Source organism: Perissodus microlepis, chromosome 14 (assembly GCF_051167445.1).
Source record: "Perissodus microlepis isolate ML-2025 ecotype Zambia chromosome 14, ASM5116744v1, whole genome shotgun sequence".
In the NCBI taxonomy this organism is placed as follows: Eukaryota; Metazoa; Chordata; class Actinopteri; order Cichliformes; family Cichlidae; genus Perissodus; species Perissodus microlepis.
In genome coordinates this window covers 15747687-15769274 of record NC_140474.1, presented here as the reverse complement: position 1 = coordinate 15769274, position 21588 = coordinate 15747687, and the positions used below count along the sequence as shown (strand labels likewise).

The window sequence follows — 21588 nt, the reverse complement described above, 5'->3', positions numbered from 1 at the left end:
TCCAGTTGTCTCATGATCTGAAACTTGAGGCATGTTTAATATGAGCATCAACATTTATGACAGGAAAAATCAAAAAGCATAATTGGTACATTTCTCCTGCTAGATTTTATTTGTTATGTGACAAACTGAGTGATAACTAAAGCCTTTTGTTTCAAGAGTGCTGAGCAGAAACTAAGAAGATGCTCTCTGTATTTCTAAAACCTGTCTTACTGTACAGACTTCCTGTTTTGCATGTTTGCTTTGACTATGCACATTTCCAAAAAGGTCAAAAGCACAGCTACACTTGTAATAATTAAAACTGCTCCATATTTTACATCAGTATGCTTTCATGATAAATTATACTGCAGACGGCCAGTATTAAATTACTTTAGTGTAAATGAATTAAGTAAAGTACATAAGTGATGTGTGTAAGCAGCACATTGTGTTTTATAGTCTGTTTATTTGAAAGGCAAGACTGGCAGATTTGTTTTATGAATACATTTTATGTCTAATGTTTAGGATCCAGATGCAAAAGAAATTGAAGGAAGCCACAGGAAACCAGTCTAAACAGCAAAGACACATGCGGAGATGTTCACAGGCTTCGTCCACACGTACATATTTCATTTTGAAAAATATCTTTCTTCACATGAATTATAAAAAAGTAGGTCCACAGACATTGCAACACACAGTCTGACATCAGAAAAGTAGATGAAGTCTCACACCTTTGATATTAAAAGAAATATTTTTCTTTGTCCACATTAGAAAATCTTCCACTCCCCTGACTCTATAGGTTTTCCAGAAATACTCATGTACATGTGGACAGCACAGCAAACCCAAATGGAGACTCACAGCTTTTTTTTAGGCTGCTGATTATGATAGTGTTCAAAATAACAAGGGCCATGAAAAGGAGACTCAAACTAAATCCACAGTACTTCAGAAGGAGGACGGGAACACAAGAGACCGCTATCAAAATAAAACAGGGGGGGAAAAGCTACAAACCAAAACTAGCATGTGTTATGATAATGATAAAAGCCAACACAAGACTCTGATCTTCAGATACCAGAAAACATATTAACCAAGAATAAAAACCCAAAAAATGTAACCAGAGTCGGTAAGAATTAAGTAAATATGCCGTCTTAGGAAAATGCTAAAGGGGCCACTTTCTTGACTAGTATGAGAAGCACATGCAACAGAGGCAACATGCTTGGCAGCAAATGCAGCTCCTTTTTTTAATATCAAAGAGTGAGTGTGCACATGCAGGTGTGCACCTCTGTGTTCATTACGTGCCAGCTGTAGGGCAAGTGGCATTAGGAGCTCTAGTAGATTTTTGTATGAATTTTTGCTGTGGATACATTTGGAAGAATATTTTTCTAAAATAGGAGGAAATAGATCGTTTTCACTTTGGGAAACAGCCTTTTTAATGCCTTTGCTCAATCGATATATTCCAGGAACACGAAAGTTTTCAATTCACCTTATAAATCTGGGATTACCAATAATTTGAGAACTCTGACCTAAAATGATAATCATGACCAAGTTTGAGCCAAATGTCTCATATGACAAAATGACAAAAGGTTGAAGGTCAAATCTGGATAAACTTGAATTGTTTGGAGAACTTTATCCAATAGGAAAGTGTCAAAAGGTGAGAGGTCAGGGTTCTTTCTCGTCATCGATGAGCAGTTACAGCTGACTAAAGTAAAAGCCTGTAGCTCTTTTCTCTACATTGTTTACCTTTCTGCTGTAGCACGTATTTTACTCAGTTTGCTAAACTTAAGTAAGAAAGGGGCAACCGACTGCTCTGCTGCCAGTGCTCAGATCATCCACCGATGACCTGTCGTTCCATTTTCTCTCTGCAGACACCAACGTGCTCCGATACATCCAGCTGACAGAGATGAAGATGAGCAAGAGTGGACAACGGGAACGAGACAGCGGCAAGGAGACCCAGGGCTAACTTTCGACCTTTCCCCCCTCCTGAACCCTCTGACCTTTCATCCTACAAGTTTTACCTCCCACTCTCCACTTTCTCTTCCTCCCCTGTTGACTCCTCCTGACGGCAACCCTGTCAGAAGAGACGCAATCACCTGCCTGTTACAGACAAACACATATCAAGCGCTGTCTGCGACCCACCCTCTTCCTTCTTCCTCTCCCTCTTCTTCTCCCTCTTTCTCCCTCAGGTGCTGTGGTTCCTCTCCCTCGACGCAGTCAGCAAGGAAACTTTAAAAAAAAAGAAAAATCATGAAAATACATGGAAGAAGCTGTAATATATACTCATACAAACCCATCATTGTGGTGGAGTCAAAACGAAGCTTCAGCCCATACACATGACAGACAGACATCTGCGTGATTCAGCAGATGTTTAAAAAACATGGAAAGCATTTTGTTTCTGCTCTCTCGCGCTCTCTTTTTCTCTCCGTTTTATTCTGAACTCTCGAGGAGAATTTGGGGGGTCTCGGGAAGCTCGACCACACCGGGAGGAGGGGCAGGGATGCGTGTGGAAGTGTGTGAAACAGGTTTGGAGAATAAAAATGGGTGCGGTGAGGGGGTGTATATGTGTATGAGACACATGCCAAGACCACATCCCAATTTGATTGTACATCCTAACCCACCAGGTCTCACTCAGGCCACTTACCCAGACTCTGAGATGGACTAATATAACAAGTAGGAAAAAAAAGCCTGCCTCCGTGCTTAATCTATCACTTTTCTGTCTGGATTTTTCTTTCCTAGATCCCTTCTATCTCAGTTTCTTGACTGTTTTTTGAATTTAAGGGCTAATTCAAGTGTTTATAACCCCGTATTAGGCTTTTTTAATTTGCTGTCATACTCAGTAGTGAATAATCGGTGGTTAATAGCATCTGTGTGTGCAGCAAAGAGCCTAAATTCTCCTAGCGGTTCATTCCGTTGCCTGATGTACTTTCGTGCAAACTGGTGTGTCTTGAATCTGTTGTCCGAACCTCCTCCTGGGTCGTGTGTCGTGTTACTGTTGTTGAGACTGTCGAAGCCCCTCCCTCGCTCCCTCGCTCCTTCTCATCAATTCCACCATCCTCTGTTCTCCTGTTAATAATGTCACAACGGAAAATAGCCAGTGAGATCTGACTTCCATCAGCTGCCGCTGGCTAGATGGAGATCCACGAGAAATTTTTTCAGAGAGAGAGAGAGAGAGAGACACTTTTATCCTTTTATCACTAATGCTGAGGCTTCCCAGACATCCATAAACCACCACGGAGACTCTGGGCAGCGTTAGTGCAGGGAAAACGCACACACACACACACACACACACACACACACACACACACACACACACACACACACACACACACACACACACACACACACACACATACACACATCTGGCCTGATGGTGCAGACTGCCGTCTTGGAGCACTTCACCTAGAGTGAGTCATTTGAGATTTCTCCTGCTTACAGTTTACTGTATGTTGATAGATTAAAACACCTGTGCCGGGCAGATAACACACAACATTAGCATTGCAGACGATCTGGTTTGTGGATATCCATTACAAGCTGTCAAACTTATCTTGTGACGTGTGAAGCTGAATCATTGATATGTGGCTTTTTATAATAGCTTTACCACAGGCTTAAATCTGCCTGCTCTGTTCTGCAGAAGGCTGGATTGATCATTTGTGAGAGCATGACCTAAAATATCCCGTGAAAACCCAGTTTCCTCCTTATCATGTGCAAGCCCACCTCCTGCATGTAACATGCGGCTCCAGAGCGTTGCTTCAGATGTTTTGGGATTGGGATTATATCCGCTCTATTGCTTTCTGTCATGGCATGCTGCCACTCAACTGTTTGCTTATACCTCTGTTTTATCCATTCTGCCCTTTATAAACACAGAAGGTGGCGACAGACTGTGATCACAGCAGTAGAATAGGTATGAAATACTTCTTCAAAATTAGGGTCACCTTCCGCCTCGACTAAAACAACTGATTAGTCCACTGCTTAAGAGGCTGAGGAGGAAATCAAGTCAAATAACGGCGTTGGGTCCCCCCCTTCCCCGTTTATTTCATTGACCTGCTATGAGGTAAATAGGGACCTAAGTGTGTCAATGGGACTCTGGAGAGACGGCACCACGTGCTGGAGAGACTGGCATGAAACCGAGAGGCTCCGGTGGAGGGAGAAGTAGGCCATCATCAGCCCCACTAAAGCAGCTGCACCTCTAAATTGGCAGCAAAAAGCAAGTTTTGAAACGTGTGTGGACACCTGAGCATTAATCTGCAGCCTGAGTTTGCTCCCATTCAGCCACGAGATCATTAATGATGTTGGGCGACGACAAGGCCTGGCTCACAGCCGACGAGGCGTTGGATGAAAGCGAGGTCTCGGTCTGCGTTGTTGTGCAAGCTGTAGAATAAGAAATGTAGCAGCAGCGTGCACCAGATCATGAAAAAGCAAATCAGACGTGCACAATATAAACCTCTCTGAGGAACGCAGGCAAAAGTGATCACATAAGCATAAACATGGCTGTGGCTCAAGAGGTAGAACAGGTCATTCACTAATTGAAAAATTAGTGGTTCAATCCCTGCCTACTCTAGTCGGCACGCCAAATCCCAAGTTGCTCTCTAGTGTGCACATCAGCGTGTGAATGTTAGATAGAAAGCACATAGACACAAAGGTGAGCGGATGAATCCAAGTATTGATACCAGTGCTGTTATTGGTATAGGATCGATTCTTTGTTTCTCTCCTTTTCAGTAAATAGCCTAACAAATTGTGTTAAAATAATTATTTTTTGGGAGATTAAAACATACACCTTAAACATGCACTATAAAAAATGTCTGAACCTTTTCATGCTGACTATCACATCTATTTTATTTACAGCCTGAAGCACATTTAAACAACAGAAGTTGAACCAAAGTGCTTTAGAGACGATCACATTTACATTCCAGCTCTCCAACAAACACAGTTTCAAAATACCTGAAAGGCTGAAAGGGGATTTAGTGGTCATTAAAATGTGTTTGGAATTTGCAAATTGACAATGATCCATCTCATAAATCACAACACATCGCTTTAGCCCAAATAAGCTGCCTTTATAGGCTAAAACGATCGATATCAGTATTGGTATCTGCAATACTGGCCCTGTATTTACTTGGTATCGGATCGATACCAGAATTTGCAGCAGAGCACAGCACTACTTCGACATAGGTGCAGGATTTATGTCATAATTATAAAAAATATAAACATTTACATGCAAGGCTGTCCACATATTTTTGTCCACATGTTGTGGGAAATTGTCTGATTAAGTTTAAGGTTCTGTTTAAGACTCCATCTCTGAATTAGTGGCACGATCAGCAACGCTGCTGCAAAGCCCGAGTGAAACATTTGATTTGTATTGGTGTCGTGCAGCTCTGGGGTTAATTAGGATGAAAACACTGAATGCAGAAGCTTTCCTTGCTCCTCTTTTATGCTCTCTCTTGGAGATAAATCACCACAGCAGCAAGGAACGGCACCTGCAAGCGCCATCTCCATAACTACCTTGGCCGAGTCCCCTCACCCAGGGGTCCCCTCGAGGATCGGTCTCCTCCCGTGGTCCGCTCTCCACGGCACCAGCCCCCCCCTCCTCCCTCCCCCTTCCATCTTGTTTTTGTCTTGCAGTGCTAAGTCATTCTTGCTCAACTTGTACTACTGTACTACGACCGTCTAGGGATTCCTAGCTGCACATAAAACAGGATTGTTTCTAGCTGATTGGTTTCCTTGATCCTTGATTAATGACCAAGCTGACTCGGAGGCTGTTATCGTAAGCATAACCTGACAACATGCTGTCTGTGCAAATGGAGACGGAGACGCCGGATCTCTGTCTGTGTAGCTTTGAAAACGAACAAAAAGCACAACAAAAAAGAGAGACGGGAAAGTGAAAAAAAAATACTGGCTGTGTTACTTTATTTTGGCTATTTTTACTTTGATGTCATTTAAGGTAAATGTTTGTCAAATGTCAAAGTAGTTTTTGTGAATATATGATACAAATGTACAAAAAAACAGAAAAATGGAAAGTTTTATGGTTGTGAAAAGCTTTACTTCACTAAATTACTTTATCAGCGGAAAAGAAAAGCAAGAGATAGAAAAGAGAATTTAACTACAGCTCCTTCACAGAGCTGCTTTGTGACTGTGTCTGTATTTGTTGGTATTTCTGTTGATGTCCTTCAAGTCGAGGGATACAGAAACGGCTCGGAGTATGTGCAACGCCCTTTGATCCCCTCGTCTGACTGACGGTTCACCCAACTATTCTGTTTCTGAACAGCGAGACGAGCAGTAAACACAGGAGTGGATGACACTCTGAGGAACTTGGACCAGAGCTGCTTCTCAAAGCTGCAGGCCTCCATCCTACCTGAAGGGACACAAAGCTGGGGTGTCCAGGCTAAAACTGTGTTTTTGTCTCTCCTCGCTGCCAAGAGGCCTTTCTCTTTTTCCCCTTTCAACTTTCAGACATCCAACAGGCCTCCATCACTGGTTTTACTGAACTGCTAGCCTGGGAATGCACTATTGATTGGTAAATGAAGATTATGAATAAAGTTTCAAACAAAGAGGAATGTTGCTGTTGTGTGGTCATGACTTCATCTAATTTCAGATAAAACTACACAGGTCGGAATCTGGAAAAGGTAATAATTTGTAAATGAAATGTAGCCATGTGTAGTAACATGTGGACGCAGAAGACAAACAGACCGTGAAGCTGAGCTGAAGAGAAGTTCATGACAAATAAGGTCTAGTAAGGTTGAAGAAAAGCATTTAAAAGTATAAAGAAGATCAGAAGGAGATGCTTTGTGCCTTTCTGGATCTAAAGAAAAAAATGATAGTGTGCCAAGAGAGTAACTGTGGTAATAGTGAGGCAGTCAGACATGGAAGAGACATATATTAGGGTGGCGTAGGACATGTATGAGAACAACAAGACAGTGGTGAGGTGTGCGGTAGGAGTGACAGATGGGCTCAAGGTGGAGGTGGGTTTCCATTAGGGATCAGCTCTGAGCCCCTTCTTGTTCACAGTGGTGATGGACAGGGTGACAGATGAAGTCAGGCAGGAGTCTCCATGGACTATTATGTTTACAGATGACATTGTGATCTGGGGTGAGAGTAAGGACCAGGTGGAGGAGAGTCTGGAGAGGTGTAGGTATGCACTGGAGAAAAGAGGTGTGAAAGTCAGTAGAAGCAAAACAGAAAACATGTGAGAATGAGAGGGAGACAGGTGTAACAATGAAGCTGCAAAGAGTAGTGGTAGTAAAGGTAAATGAGTTTAAATACCTGGAGTCAACCATCCAAGCCAAAGGACAGTCTAAGAAAGAGGTAATCAAGGTGATTGTGACAGAAGGATAGCAGCATGCTGGATAGGATAGAAGGACAGATGTACATTTGAAGGTGGTGGCAGTAACAAAAAAGACACAACTGAAGACATTAAGACTTTCAGTGAGGGTGACCAGAATGGACAGGATTAGAAATGAGTGCATCAGTGGGACAGCTCAGGTCAAACAGCGTGGAGATGAAGTAAAAGAGGTGAGGCTGACATGGTTTGGACACGTGCAAAGGAGGGATGTTGAAGATGGAGCTGCCAGGCAGGAGGATAACTGAGAGATTTGTGGATGCAGTGAAGGAGGGTGGTGTGACAGAGGAGGATGCTGGGGAAAAGGTGAGATTGGAGGCAACTTATCCACCAGGGCAGCCCCTAAAGGGACCAGCTAGAAGAAGAAGAGCCCTTATTCAAAAAAGCTGCTGAGACTCTCTGATGCCACAGTTTAGTTCACCCCACACTCTGACTCACCTGCACAAATAACTTATTCTACTGACCCGACTCATGATGCAAAGTGTGAGTCATATTTACCAAAAATGCTTGTTAAATCTAACATTATACATATCTCAAACCTAATTTAATCTAATAATGAGGCCTACTTACTTTAGCCGAGGTGCTGTAATTGTAGTGTTACAGTTTGGTTAAAAAAAGCATGGACGATTTATTTAGGCTTTCATAATTATCACAATAATTATCTTAATTAAAATTATTATGGAGTGCACCTAGGCTCTGCTTTGACCTCTGATGTGTTGAAAACATGAGGCTGTGAGCAGGGTAAGAGGCTAATATCACTCCGGCATGCTTCATTCTTGTAGAGGTCTGTCTGTGTGGCAGATGGTAAGAAGATGTGACAGAGCATGATGGAAGCAAAGAGAGAGAGGAAAATGAAGGTTACCCCGAGGGTGATGGGAAGGATGAGGAGAGGATCAAAACTGAAGACACGGACAATATTGGAGGACATAAACACTGAAGGATGAGACGGAGGGAGTAACAGAGAGGGAAACACAGAGGCAACTAAACCATGTGCACACAATTCAAGGACCAGAACTCAAACTGTACAATAAGAGCTAAAACGAATGCTCAAAATTAAAATTAAAAAACATGACCTTCGAGACACTAGAGCAACAAGGAACCCTAAACAGAAACCGAAAATCAAGTATATTTTCTAAATATTCAAACCCCAAAACAAAACAAACCACAGGATCAGCCCCTCCAGTCAGACACAGGAATGCTTCACACACTACAGAAGAATTAAACTGACTTAGCTCGATTTCTTCTAAAGCTTTGTCAACCAACACAACACATCGAGGTCCACGGGAAAATTAAGCTAACCTACCCAGTAGATATGTGACAAGGCTGGTATGTTGTGGTTATTAGATGTAGCTCAGTTCTCTGATATCAATAGGTTCTTTTATTAGTTTCTTTCTTTTTCTTTTTTTGGGGGGTGGGGGTGCTTTTCAGTAGAGGACAGTAATTTCTGCAGGATTTTCCACGTTTGAATCAGACTACATCATCTGAAGTGAAGTCTATCCCATTGCATCCTGAAGGAAATGGTGGCATGAGGGCACTGAGTTTTCTTTATTAATATGTTCAGGATAAATCTTCATTAGTGGTTTAATGATCTGATGAAGATTCAGTTTTAAAAAAATTCAAATAATAAAGTGAGTCCTTCTGCAGATCTGACGATGCACCAACTGGCAGGCAATCTGGTTAGTTGTTCACTTTGAAAGTGAACAGAAAACACACTCACACACACTCCATGCCTGGCTCTTTTTGCTCTCTGTCCTCCCCTCAACACTGTCACCACCTGACCCAACCTACTGCCCGTGAAATATGTTTGCAGGGACACGAGAAGGGGCGGACTGTGGCATAAAAAATAAGAAATATGGTGAAAATATGTGTTGAGGGGAAAAAGAAAGAAGGTGGCAAACATGAGAATCTCATCACAACAAGAGAAAAGACAGATGATGGATGTGTGTGTGTGTGTGAGAGAGAGAACCAGACGTGATGTTCAGCGTGTTGAACCCTCTCTGCTGTCACTTTATCGCCACTCTCTCTGCTCTTCACTTCATTTTCAGGCTCATCGTCCATTTTTTTCGTGTGCGTGTGAATGTGTGTTGTTGCTTTTAATAGCATCACCATGGAAGTGAAGAGGGGTTGCTAGGTAACTGGCTGGCGTCTGAAAGGGTGTTTGATAGGCGGTCATACTAACAGACACAGCAGGAGAGGACTTGTGTATGTGTTTTCTCTCTCTCTCTCTCTGTCTGTGTGTGTCTGTAACATCTGTATGCACCGCGTTTGAACCATCTTTACATTGCGAGGTTGCGGCTCAAATCTCACATTTTGTTCACATGTTGATAATTTATTTATTTCTCACGTGTCACATTTCACCTGTAAGTTTTTGTTAACTGTGCTAAAATGCACGCTAACACATTCACGTGCCATCATCCAGCGCAGCTGCAGTGTCAGGAGGGGACAACGGGAGAAAAACAGCAGACATGGGAAAGAAATGACATCATAGGGCACAGTGGTGACACCTAGAGGAGTTTGCCTGCTGCTACAGGCGCCTTTGTCTGCTGCTGTCAGGAGTGGAAGCTCCCACCAGTGTGAAACGTGAGACAGCAGCAGTGTGATATAACCAAGACCAACTTTAGAGGTCCTTTAATGATGTCCTCCGTCACCTCTGCTACGTCTAACTTGTCTATTTGTCTTGTTGATCGAATACTGCTGACTTGTCGCACGGTTTCACTGAAAAGACTGAAACACAGGTTACATTGAAAACCAGCCTCCAACACTATATCTAACAGTTTTGGGGCTTTTTGAGCGTCTCATGGTGAGAGCACATCTACAGCACTCACAGAAAGTGAAAAAGTAAAAAGGTCTGGATAACTTTTTTCCCCCATTAATAAATGAAGTTTTCATTTATAAACTGCATTTTGTATTCACTCAGGTTGTCTTTGATAAGAATTAACATGTGTTTGATGATCATCAGCTTATATTTCACACCAGAACCATTGAGAAGGATAAACAGAACCGCGGGAACAATAACATGCATGTTTTATTTTGGGGTGAACTGGCCCTTTAAGTGCATTTTATTGATAATTTCACACCTCAGTCTGAGCCCGATGCTTTCAGTTCTACTTCTTCATCTGAAAGTCTGTGACTTCGTGACAATAACAAAACCAGATGCAGTCGTGACACTGAAGCATCTTTGTTTGTTTTTATTTTATTGTCTCTCATTCGCTTCACATTTACTCATCATTGAACCGTAGAAACGTCACAAGTTGAGACCGAAGACAACATGGATGTTTCAGCTTCCCAGGTTTTCCTTGGGTTTTCATTTTATACTAAACAAATATATACAGATATCCCAGGAAGAGCATCGCAATCATAATTAACCCTTTTCCATAATAACAATACATTTAATAAATACTCAGTGTTCTTAACCACACAACGGGAATGAGTTTGGGCTCACCCTTCAACCAGTGGGATTGTCATCATCCCATACAAATAATAAACATGCGCGCGCGCACACACACACGTACTCACACACACACACACACAAAGAAATCTGCACAGTCAAGTAATAACATCTGTAGCCAGGATGAACCGTCCTCTGTTCAAAAACTACTCCGGAGATAAAAGTTGATTTGTCAGCCATGACGGGAGCACTTTGTGCCGAGCTGGTCCACCAGTTGCCCAACTTAAAGTGCAGGTGACATCGAACACAGCAGATGAAAAGGAGAGAAGGTGAAGTTTGGAATCGAGTGGCGGGCTTCTGTCAGCGCTTTCTACTTTGTGTCCGTTTCAGTGGCGTGAGCAGGATGGGACCAGACTGTCAGTATGTAAGGAATGTCTCCATAAAAAGTTTTTTAAAAAGACGGAAGAGAGGAACAGATGTGTGGCAACCAGTGGTCTCATTTTAAAGAAGTGAAAAACCATTCAGATGTGAAATGACATGCACTGAAAACGCACCAGCACACAGAAACAGGCGTATCTCCTTAATCCACACGTGTACAGTAATACATACATATACATATATATATGTATATGTACACATTCACACACAGAGACGCACATTTTTGCTAACAGGCTGCAGCAGGGATGGCGCAAGCACTGAGAAAATAAACTCTGATTTATTTATTTTTTTAATTTTTACCTTACAAGGCTGAGGATATACACCACCAGTGAGAAAAAGGCTTTTTCCTGTCTCGAGACTGGGAGAGAAGAGGACGACAGATGACACGTGTGAGGATGAAGAAGGTGGAGCTGATTTTATAGGGCTTGTTTGTGCGCTGGCATGACAAACAGTGTGCAAAAAAGGAACAAGGACACAAGATTTTCACAATATCAGCGCCTCTTTTTTTTAAATAATGAAAATGCTCCGCCTTCAGGGAAGAAACATGCAAGCAGAAAGTGGAAAGCTATGCAGACGGGCAAAAGCACAAGCAGATGGATTGAAATGAGCAGTTAGTGAAGTCACAGAACGGCTGTTTGAGTACTCGAATGGCTTTTGAGGAATTGTAGCCTGGTCGTAGGGCACCAGGAAGCAGGTAGAGATGGCCTTTCTGGGCAGGAAAAGAAAGGTAAAGTGGGACTGGGCACACTACAAGGCTGTTAAAAAGGCCTCTTGGACCCTCAGTGTCGTGCAGGTTAGTGAGCACTATCAGCGAATGGCTTTCTGTGAGGGTTTAACACCTTATTAGGGCACGCAAGTGAGGTGAGTTGCATGAGGGTCCTTAAAACAACAAGACAAGAAGTGGGATGTTTTTGCAAACTTCGGTGAGAGTGCACTTTGCTCGGCTCAGACATCAGTAGGCGTTCCTTGTTCGGCCCAAGCTGTCATGTCCTGGAACAGGTCTGAATGCAAAAGAAAAAAAAAAACCCTTAAAATGTTTGTTTATTCTTTGATTTTTACTACGAGTACTGCTGCCCACATAGGGTGGCAGGCTGTAGCTGCCCACACAGAGGAACAGTGTGGTCCAGATTCTGGCCCTCCATGTCCATGTCCATCAGGTTGGGTCGCGCCGCACTAGCGCTGCTGTCCCCTGAACCGAGGGGGCTGTCGCAGCTGCTGCCCGGCGATGAGCTCAGGGTCCGGGAGAGAGAGCCCAGCTTCCAGGGATCAGGTCTTACCCGGGATGGCGTTGGCCTCGGTCGGGGGGCAAACTCCAGCGTCTTGGGCCTCTCCAGGGGGCTGATGAGGCTGTGAGGATCCGGGTCGGGGATGGGTGGAGCGGGAGCTTTACGTCGGTGAGGGTAGATAATGGCAGGTTCAGGTAGCCGGGGGATATCCAGCTTGTCCTGCATACCTAAGAATAATAACAGAGGTGTGTCATGTTTCCAGCAAACACTTCGTGGTTTAAGCTGCTCAGATACGTAAGTGTGTAGTAAAATAAATGCCTGTGGGCTGAAGCTCAAAACGGATGTTTTGCATCAAATCTCCGTCTCACATTTTATGCACAAAGCAATTAAGTGAGAAAATCATCTGCGGACTAACTCACTAGAAAATATTCAGCAGCTGCAGCTGTAGATCAGATAATGAGGCAATGTTTTGCATATGTTAGCCCACTAACTGCAAATTTGTGTGTAATTTATGTTGCCTCAGATCTTTTACTTTAGGAAAGTTTGTAAGAAGTAAGTACTGCAAGGTATAAGCAAATATTACAATTACATTCAACACCGGGGGGTCATCTTAGTATGCATACTGCAGCGAAAAGTCCAACATAAAGTAAGAGTACACAAAGAAATAATAAAACAATAAAGAGGGAAAACTAGGAAACATAAGAGTACGGCTAGAGAGCTGGCAAGTGGAAGAGCTGCAGGTATAAATACTGAGAAGACCACATAATGAAGTGAACACAGGTGTGGCACAGGAAGTGCAGAAACTACCAGAAGTGTAAGTCAAACCTCCTTTTCCTAATTGCAGCAAAGGCGTGAAGGAGAACTGACAATGGTACAGCAGACGTCTGCCCCGCTGAAACTACAATGTCCAGAAGCTGGACTTCAAAATGCAAATTTAACATCATGACAGCATGTTGTCATCCTCAGCAGCAGATTGGCAGATTGAGTTTACCCCACCTCTTGCCATAGGACAGCTGGGTTAGGCTGGATGGATGGATTTTTTTTGTAACTTTAGTAAAACTGTGTCCATCCACCACTTGACCAGTTAACGGTCAGAGTGTTGGGGGCCTATCCCAGCTGACCTGAAGTAAAAACTTAATGAACGATAATCCTGAAGGCTGGCAAATAATCATGGACAATACTAATGCAAAGCGAAGCACTGAACAACCTTAAATGCACTGTGATATAGTAAACATTACCGATAATCTGATTAAGAGAGGCAACACCATGAGGAAAAGTAGATTTTATTACAGCAACATAAAGTTCAGAGTTAGAAAACACGCCTGTAATTAACATTTACATGATCTGCACCACTTTGTTGGTTTTGTTGATCATTTTGCATCGCAGTGAGTGGGATGTAATCATCTCCTTTCCTTTCATGATGGGTGCTCCATTGTAGCATCCACCAAAGGAGGTTATAAACGAGGTACTGAAGCTGCCCTGCAGTTACTTCAGGGTCACTTTGCACAGCAAATTTGACTCGATTGTACCCAGAGATTTCAAAATAAAGCATGATGTGACTAACACAACACAGATGGAACTGACTGTGGTGGGGTATGTGCTTGTAATCGATGCGCACAGGAAAGATAGTGGATATACTGGTGAAAGGATGTTGAAGATTGAAAAGAAGAAGACCACAGAGGAGATTCGTGGATGCAGTGAAGGAGGACATGCAGAGGGTTTGTGTGACGGGGGGGGGGTTGCCTGGGATAGGGTGAGATGGAGGAAGAAGAAGCTGAGGAAGTTGTTCTGTACAGTTATTCTGGAAAATCCTTCACAGGGTCTCCATGACGTGCTGAACAGCCACAAGAGCACTTTTAGAAAAAGACTCATTCGACCATGACACACCACAGAACACCACAGGAGGTCATTCCTACCTGTGACACATGGACTGTTTTCACGTATAATAACCTGTTTGTATTATTTTTGGATTTATTTAACTTTGGAGTATTATTTTAACATACTGCACGATGAATGGAGTGCCTGATTTTTAACATTTACTTTTAAGCACTTTAATCCCTGGGATTAATAAAATACTCTGATTCTGATGACAAGTTAGACTAGATTTGAGTCCCGTACCTTTGTTTGTTGTGATGTGCGGTGGAGGAGGCATGGGCATGCTCCCGTCTGACGGCGTCCTGTGGTGTCCCAGAGTTTGGGCTCTGGGTCGTATCGCCCCATCTGAAGGGGTGCGTCTGTGTCCTCGGTTCATGGCCATGGCTGCAGATACATGGGTGGGCGTGAGCGACTGGTTGGGCTCCTTCTTGAAGCTCTCGGCCCGCAGGTCCAACAGTGGGTTGAGGGCAGGCGCTGGGGGCGCCGCCGGTGTTCTGACCCCAGCCATCGGGGTGAGGGGATAATCGTCTGGGTCAGAGGGGAGGAGGGACTTGGTGGAGTTGCAGTCCGACAGAGAGGACAAAGAGAGCAGTGTTACAGAGGGAGAAGGGTCCAAGCAGGGAAGCGTGGAGTCGTGGTGTCTGGACAGAGACAGAGAGAGGTTTCGGCTGGGTGGAGAGGTGCTGCGACGGAAACGTCCCGTCCGCTGGAAGAGACCATCCTTCTTCTTACGCTGCTCCTCTCGGAGGTCCTGCTCATCCTGAAGCACCTGAAGAGAACATCAGATCACAAAAACGTGCTGAGCTTTACTCTCATTCTGAGAAAACACACACCATTCACATAAGTTTAACAATTCAGCTGCTACAATGTGACCTGCAAAGAACAACATTTTGGCCCACTGTCTTTGCTTCTCTTAAGCTCTCTTAAGTTCCTCTGACAGCATTTCAGTCAGGTTGATGTCTGGCCACCTTTGGGTGGATCAGTGCAGCATTTTGTCCAAGGTTCTTGTGGTTTGTTCAACCGCAACTTGAACTTTCTAAGATTATCACTCCCAGGAAGTTTGTGCCATTATTTTAACACACAGCTAAATGCTCCAGATATGCAGAATGCCAAAGCATCTTCTTTTATAGAGCTGCTCAAACTTGCTGATGATCATTTAATCAAGTGAATTTGATTATCAGCACCTGGTTCCTACTGACCCTCTTAATTCCTCTGGAAGTAGTAAAAGTATTCTCAACTTTCGGGACTGCAAAGAGCCCTGTGAAAACTTTTCACAGGACCATAAAGTAATAATATTGTCGACCTGTAGTTTAATAGGAAACATGTTTGACTCAATACAAAAGATCAGGTCTGACTCAGCAGCATCCCACATTTCTCACTGATAATATGAGGGCTTGTTCATGCTGGTTTATCCTTCATAAATGATTCAAATGAGTCTGAGGAGTCCTGGTATCATAGATTCTGAGACATGATCTCTGCCAGGCACTGATTTTATATTAACAGGTAATGAACCGTCTGCAGGAGGAGGCTGTTTATGTGAAGAGGGCATGTATTTAATAAAGTGGAATCATGCGTGTATGAATGAACACGTCTGTTATTGTGTAAGAGAGATTCTGTCTCCAAGCAGGACATTAAAACACAAAGATATACACAAATAAACAGGATTAGCACAATAACATTTCACACACTCACAATCGAACTGCCTTGAATAGCAAAAAAGCATAATAAAATCTTCTGAATATAAAACCATGAATCATATCTTATGAAGATGTATTAAATAAAAAAATAAATTCACTGTGGGGGTTTGAGGAATAAAAACTAAATGTCGAGACTAAACTCGACATTTCAAGATCAAAGTCACCCTTGACCTTTCGATTTTATTCTCTAAATGCAGCAAAAAAATAAATAAAAATCCAAATGTCAAATGAAGAAAAATCTCCTTCCTCGTGCAACATGGCTTTAACCCTTTAAGACCTACCATAGAACCAAGTCCGCCAGAGCTTATATTATATTTTTACATGCTGTGGAGCCATTTTTGGGAGCATTTCAAGTTGCTATACATCAATACAACCATTATAGCCCAAATTTTAATAATATGTATGCATTAAGTGCATAGTAATTACATAAATTGCAAAAAAGTGCAATAAACTACAAAAAAATTGAAAATCGTTTTTGTTTTTTTTTAACATATGTTTCTAGTTAGAGAAATTTAAGAGGCTTATCCCTCAAAACTGTAAATACAAAAAAGTTGCACAAAATAGTTTCCCACCACAGGAAATTTATTTTAAGTGTCTTCATAGTTTTATTTTTTTAAATACACCAATTTTTATAAACTGCAGGAAAAACGAAAATAAATATTATAATGCAAATTTGCAAAAAAACAGCATGTGCATCAAAATAAACTATTTCCAGCAGTGTAATTTGACTTCTAAGCATCCCAGAAACGACACAGAAAGTCATAAAGTCAAACATAACCTTTAAAAACACCAGTATATGCTTGTATAGGCCCTGAAGGTAAAAAACTACATTTCCGCAAAAAATGACGTCACTTCCGGTGACGGACATGCGATAGTTCGTGCTGACGTCTATTCCAACGTAGGAAGTGTTACGAACAGCTGATCGGATGGCAAAGTGTATTTCTGGAATATTATGTTTTTGTTGCTGCAAGTGCTTTTTATGCAATTTTTGCAAAGCTATATGTGGAAGGAAACTGTGACCTAGGACAAGCTGATGGCATAAGATGTAAGTACAACTCCTCCGGTTTCATATGCAAAAAAAATTATTGCGCTAGCTTACGTGGTTGCAGAGCTACCGGGATTTAAAAATAGTTACGCAAAATGGAGCGTGCCCGCTCTGACCGGCTTTAAAGGGTTAATCTTGCTCCAGAGTTCAACCGTATCTCTCCCAGTTTCAGGGTTTCCTACCTGCTGTTTTCCCAGCTGTAGCAAGTCTTGTCCGAGACCCACCGAGGCGAGCAGAGAGGCGCAACCCAGCAGGAATATATCGCTCTTCTTCCTCTGACTGCAGCGACGAAGCGAGTCCTGGTAGCTCACGCCCGTTCCCAGGCCTCCAACCGCCTGACAGGAGCCCATATTCCCAACAGCAGGCACCATGTTGGGCCCCAGGCTGCTCCACAGGGAACCCGAGTCCTCCATGGCCCCGTTACTGCTCGACTCCGAGGGCAGCAAGGAGCCTGGCGATTCCTCAAACTCACTGCATTCCTCTGTAAAAGACAGAGAATCGATTAAACTCACACTTGTGATTGTGTGAATGAGGCAGAACGCACAGTGAAATGAAAAGACTCACCCATTTCATTCAGGCTGGAGAAGCCAGCAGTCATCGGGGCATGTTTGGGAGACTTGCCCAGATTTGGCGCGCTGGATGACCAAACTTTGCTTCCCTCTGCGAGAGACTTCAACCTGCAAACAGGGAATTTGAATTAGACTGGCAGGACATCAAGACTCCAATTTTTTAATATATTATCAGAGGCAACAGATGCTGTGAAAAATAACACTTTTTAAACGAAAAAGGGACATAAACCGGTCGGGTCGATGCCACTTGAGGACGCGATTCATACAAAACGAAGATGATTACTCTGCTTCTGGCTTCTCCGCTCACTGTAATGAGATATTGATCTAAAGGTTTGGTTTCTGTGTGTTATCCAGACGAGTATCTGAAGAAGCCCCTTTTTTACTTGCCTGCAGGTGAACAGACAGTGGGCCTTATAATCCTGCAGGTGTTGACGCTGCTGTTTCATCAGGTTTTTACAGAAAACAAAGCTTTCTGTTCAAAATTAAAGAGCTGTGACTTTCTGTGCCTGTTGCTGGAAATTATTAACCACAAAATCCATAGTTTATCAAACCGTGTAAGAGCAGCCTCTCACTCCACATACAGTGCTGTCAAAAAGACTTCTCCCCCTTCAAACAAACCTGAGAAAATACTAAATTATCAAAGCCAAATTATATCTTTAACTTTGAGCAAAACTGTTGACGTACTTTTCCTCGCCGCCCACTCTCTCTTTCTGATGGGTGGAGCTTGGGCCCCAGGTGCGTCCTTTCTTCTTATTGGTCGTCAGGTCTTCCTTTTTACACACAGCGCTGCGACCCCACGTCTTACTGCCATCACTCGGCGTCACTGAAAAACACAGCAAACATTCAATAAACTCCGTTCCATATCCTCACTAGACTTATTGACGTTAACACTCACATCTGATAGCTCTCAGCCGGGGTATGACCCCAGGGCTGGCAGGCGGGGTCGTGCTCTCGCTCCCCTGAGTCTTCCTCTTGTCCACGCTGGGCGATGCCTGCACCGTGATCTTATGCTCGAAGCCTGGAAAGACAGGGAATATGAGAAGCATTTACATGACAAAAGGAGAGATTGATAGACAAAGAACTCACAAACAAACTGGGAATTTGGAAACACACACAAAACAAGGTGCAGATTTTGAGGATAAACACAAATTACATCAAAAGGAGGCACGCAGGAGGCGTCTCCCCATCTATTGTATTAGAGATTTAATACGCCATGAGAACATATATTTTGGATTTCCTACATCCTACTCTCACTTTAGGGATAATAAATTGACTGAAAAGCAGAGTTAAGTTAACTTTACTTATTATTGGGTTACAACTCGCTCAACAGCAACACCATATTGGAAGAGTGTCATTCTAGGAAATGCAGTGACGGAAATTTTGAAGCATATAAACAGATTCATGGGAAAATTATCTCTAAATTATATCAAGGCCTCAGGAAACAGAAAGATAATAACACCAAGTACAGTGAAACACAACTGGGAAAAAAGAGCCAAACAAAAAGGCAGAAATAGCTGAGGCAGAGTTTGCGTTGTGACACAGTAGGACCATCGTGCAGTAAAAGTCAAGTATTTTGTTACAGTATATGTTTAACGCTGAGAAAGATGCTAGGCTATCAAATCCCTGTAGCTGTCCCGGCACTGTATCTTGTAATGAAAGTAATCAAAGAAGATGTTATTATCAAAAAGGACTGTTATTCATTCAAAATATTGATCATCGCTGGTTAAAAAAAATAGCTATGATTAAAAAAATGGTATAAACCTGACCCTCCAAGTCTTAATTAATGGATCGGCATAGTGAGGGAATACTTTAATGGATTTCTCACTAAACTCTAAATGAGACGCCTTTCTACAGATGGGGAAGAAATGGATCCCCTTTATGTCAACTACCATTAATTCTACCATTAATGGTTTGGACACCTGGGCCAGTATAGTCTGAGAATGCAGTGATGTTTGGAGTATCACACCTGTTTGGTTTTCCTTCTTAAAACGTGCTAAATAAAAACTGATTCAAGACAAAGATGAGCTGACTGATGAAAAAAAAAAAACACCAAAGACATGCATGTCAGGATAGCTGCTGACTGTAAACTGGCCGTGTGAATGTAAGAGTGAATGGCTGTTTCTCTTTGTGTTAGCCCAGTGATAGACTGGCCGCCAGTCTGGATGGATGGATGGATGATGGATGCCATGTACCACTCTTTGTTAAACACACATCTGAACTGAAAGGCTGCTTTCATAAAACCTGCTTCTTTCTAAAGTGTTACTTTGCATTAACTGTGTCCCAAATGTAGCCGTTAGGATTAGCAAAGTAATATGACGGGTTTTTCTTTCCACCTTTAGTAATGAAGTGATACTTTTTACTGGGACGTCCTTGTTAGCCTACATGAAACGATTTGGTAAAACAAACACAAAGGAAAGTATCAAAAATGAATTTTTTTCTTTGCCTTTGTGATGTTTTCCATCAAAATCAAGGAAAAGTGATTACTATCTTTTATATTCGTGAGTCAAAATTTCAACTTACATACTTAAACGTCTGAAAAAATAACTTGACGCTGAGACAATAACTTTGAGTACCTGAGTATAAATTTTGAGGAGATAACCCAAACGTATTTACTTCTGGATGACAGAAACGCTTTGTTTTCACTGGCGGAAACGAGCTCCCAAAGATTAAGGAAAGGACATATGAGGTCATTCTTTTAGGAATATTCAAATGCAGCCAGTGTCCTAAATTTTCCACCTGAAAATACCCCATCTCACAGGAAGTGACATCATACCACCTTTGTGCACCTGATTCACCGGATTAAAACTGTCCGGGTGTGATTCCTGTGTGCACCCACCAGAGGGCAGACTGATACAGTTGCTGTCTCTGCCCAGCTTCAGTAATCGGCTCTTCTTGAAGTGGCCCTTCCTCTTCTTGACGCTGGGCTTTTCCTGGTACATCTGGTGGATGATGATGTTCAGCTCTCGCTCAACAATGTCGATCTCCCTCTCGGCCAGCTCCTGCTCCCTCTTCCTCAGCTGCTCCTCCTGCTCTTTCTGCTCCTCGGCTGCTCGGGCCAGCTCCTCCTCCCATGATCTCAGCTCCTGCAGAGAGGCAGGGGAAGATGAAGAGCTTACCGCAGCACCTCTTTTGACACCTCTTTTCTGGCATTTTGTTCACTGCTAACTTAATTCTTATTTGCAGAAGCAGCACAGATGTGACAGGGTGAGATTCCTCTCACCTCCGTATGAAATGTGACTTTTATTAAAGCACTTCTGTCGGAATAAATCAGCTCAGAACAGGAGAAAAGAAGAGCAAACGAATGTACTCACATTTGTCCACTTTTAGCTGGAAACTAAAGTTCTGATTTACTCATTCTGTCTTTGTACAATGTGACTTCTAACCACAACACTGAGCATTATAGTACAGAGAGGATCTGCGCACACACACGAGCGCTTCAAAGTATTTTTATATGCAGACATGTTTTATAAAAATCCACCATTTCTCACCTTCTCTTTGGCCCTGAGCTCGTCGAACATCTGCTGGATCTCCAGCCTCCAGTCTTCTTGTAAGGAGTGAAAGGACTCCAGAGGCATCTGAAACATGGCCGACTGCTCGATGGCCAGCAGCCGCCTCAGGATGCTGGTGAACGACGGCCTGCCGTGAGGGTTCGGGCTCCAGCACTCTAAGGAGCAGCAGACAGTAAGAATCTGTTGTTTATTATGGATTTCGCAGCTGTAATCATGAGTTATAACTATAACGTAAAATTACAGGCACACGTGAAATAAAGTGCCATTTAAGTTGTGTTTGCAATAATTGAACAGATGCTACTTTTTCTTAATTAAGTGTAAAATTCTCACAGAAATTTCAAAGATTTCAAATATGAAACATTTAAAAACACATAAACACATTTTTTTAAAGGCATAACAAATGTGGTCTGACGTAATCAGGCTTCTAATGTCAAAACATATTTTCACACAATGTCCTTGGAAAAATCTCACTACCACGTTTACCAAAATAAAGACTTTAAAGGAGGGACTGAGCTAATTGTAACTATGTATTTTTAAAATGCTGAAT

The 21588-nt window shown here is 42.6% G+C and overlaps 2 protein-coding genes across 2 annotated transcripts in view; one reads left to right on the top strand and one right to left on the bottom strand.

The window, feature by feature from the left end:
* ttc9b (tetratricopeptide repeat domain 9B) overlaps positions 1–6512 on the top strand; it is a 36666-nt gene extending 30154 nt beyond the window's left edge. Inside the window, exon 3 of the mRNA XM_084951752.1 lies at positions 1833–6512. Coding sequence (XP_084807878.1) covers positions 1833–1927 — 95 coding nt within the window. The 3' untranslated portion in view covers positions 1928–6512. The remainder of the gene's footprint in view (positions 1–1832) is intronic.
* A 3944-nt stretch (positions 6513–10456) lies between these two features.
* Positions 10457–21588, bottom strand: part of map3k10 (mitogen-activated protein kinase kinase kinase 10) — a 46670-nt gene continuing 35538 nt past the window's right edge. Inside the window, exons 4-11 of the mRNA XM_084951751.1 lie at positions 21021–21196; positions 20369–20615; positions 18428–18550; positions 18217–18355; positions 17528–17640; positions 17146–17444; positions 14465–14990; positions 10457–12573 (exon numbers count right to left, since the gene is read on the bottom strand). Of these exons, the coding sequence (XP_084807877.1) occupies positions 12179–12573; positions 14465–14990; positions 17146–17444; positions 17528–17640; positions 18217–18355; positions 18428–18550; positions 20369–20615; positions 21021–21196 (2018 nt within the window). The 3' untranslated portion in view covers positions 10457–12178. The remainder of the gene's footprint in view (positions 12574–14464; positions 14991–17145; positions 17445–17527; positions 17641–18216; positions 18356–18427; positions 18551–20368; positions 20616–21020; positions 21197–21588) is intronic.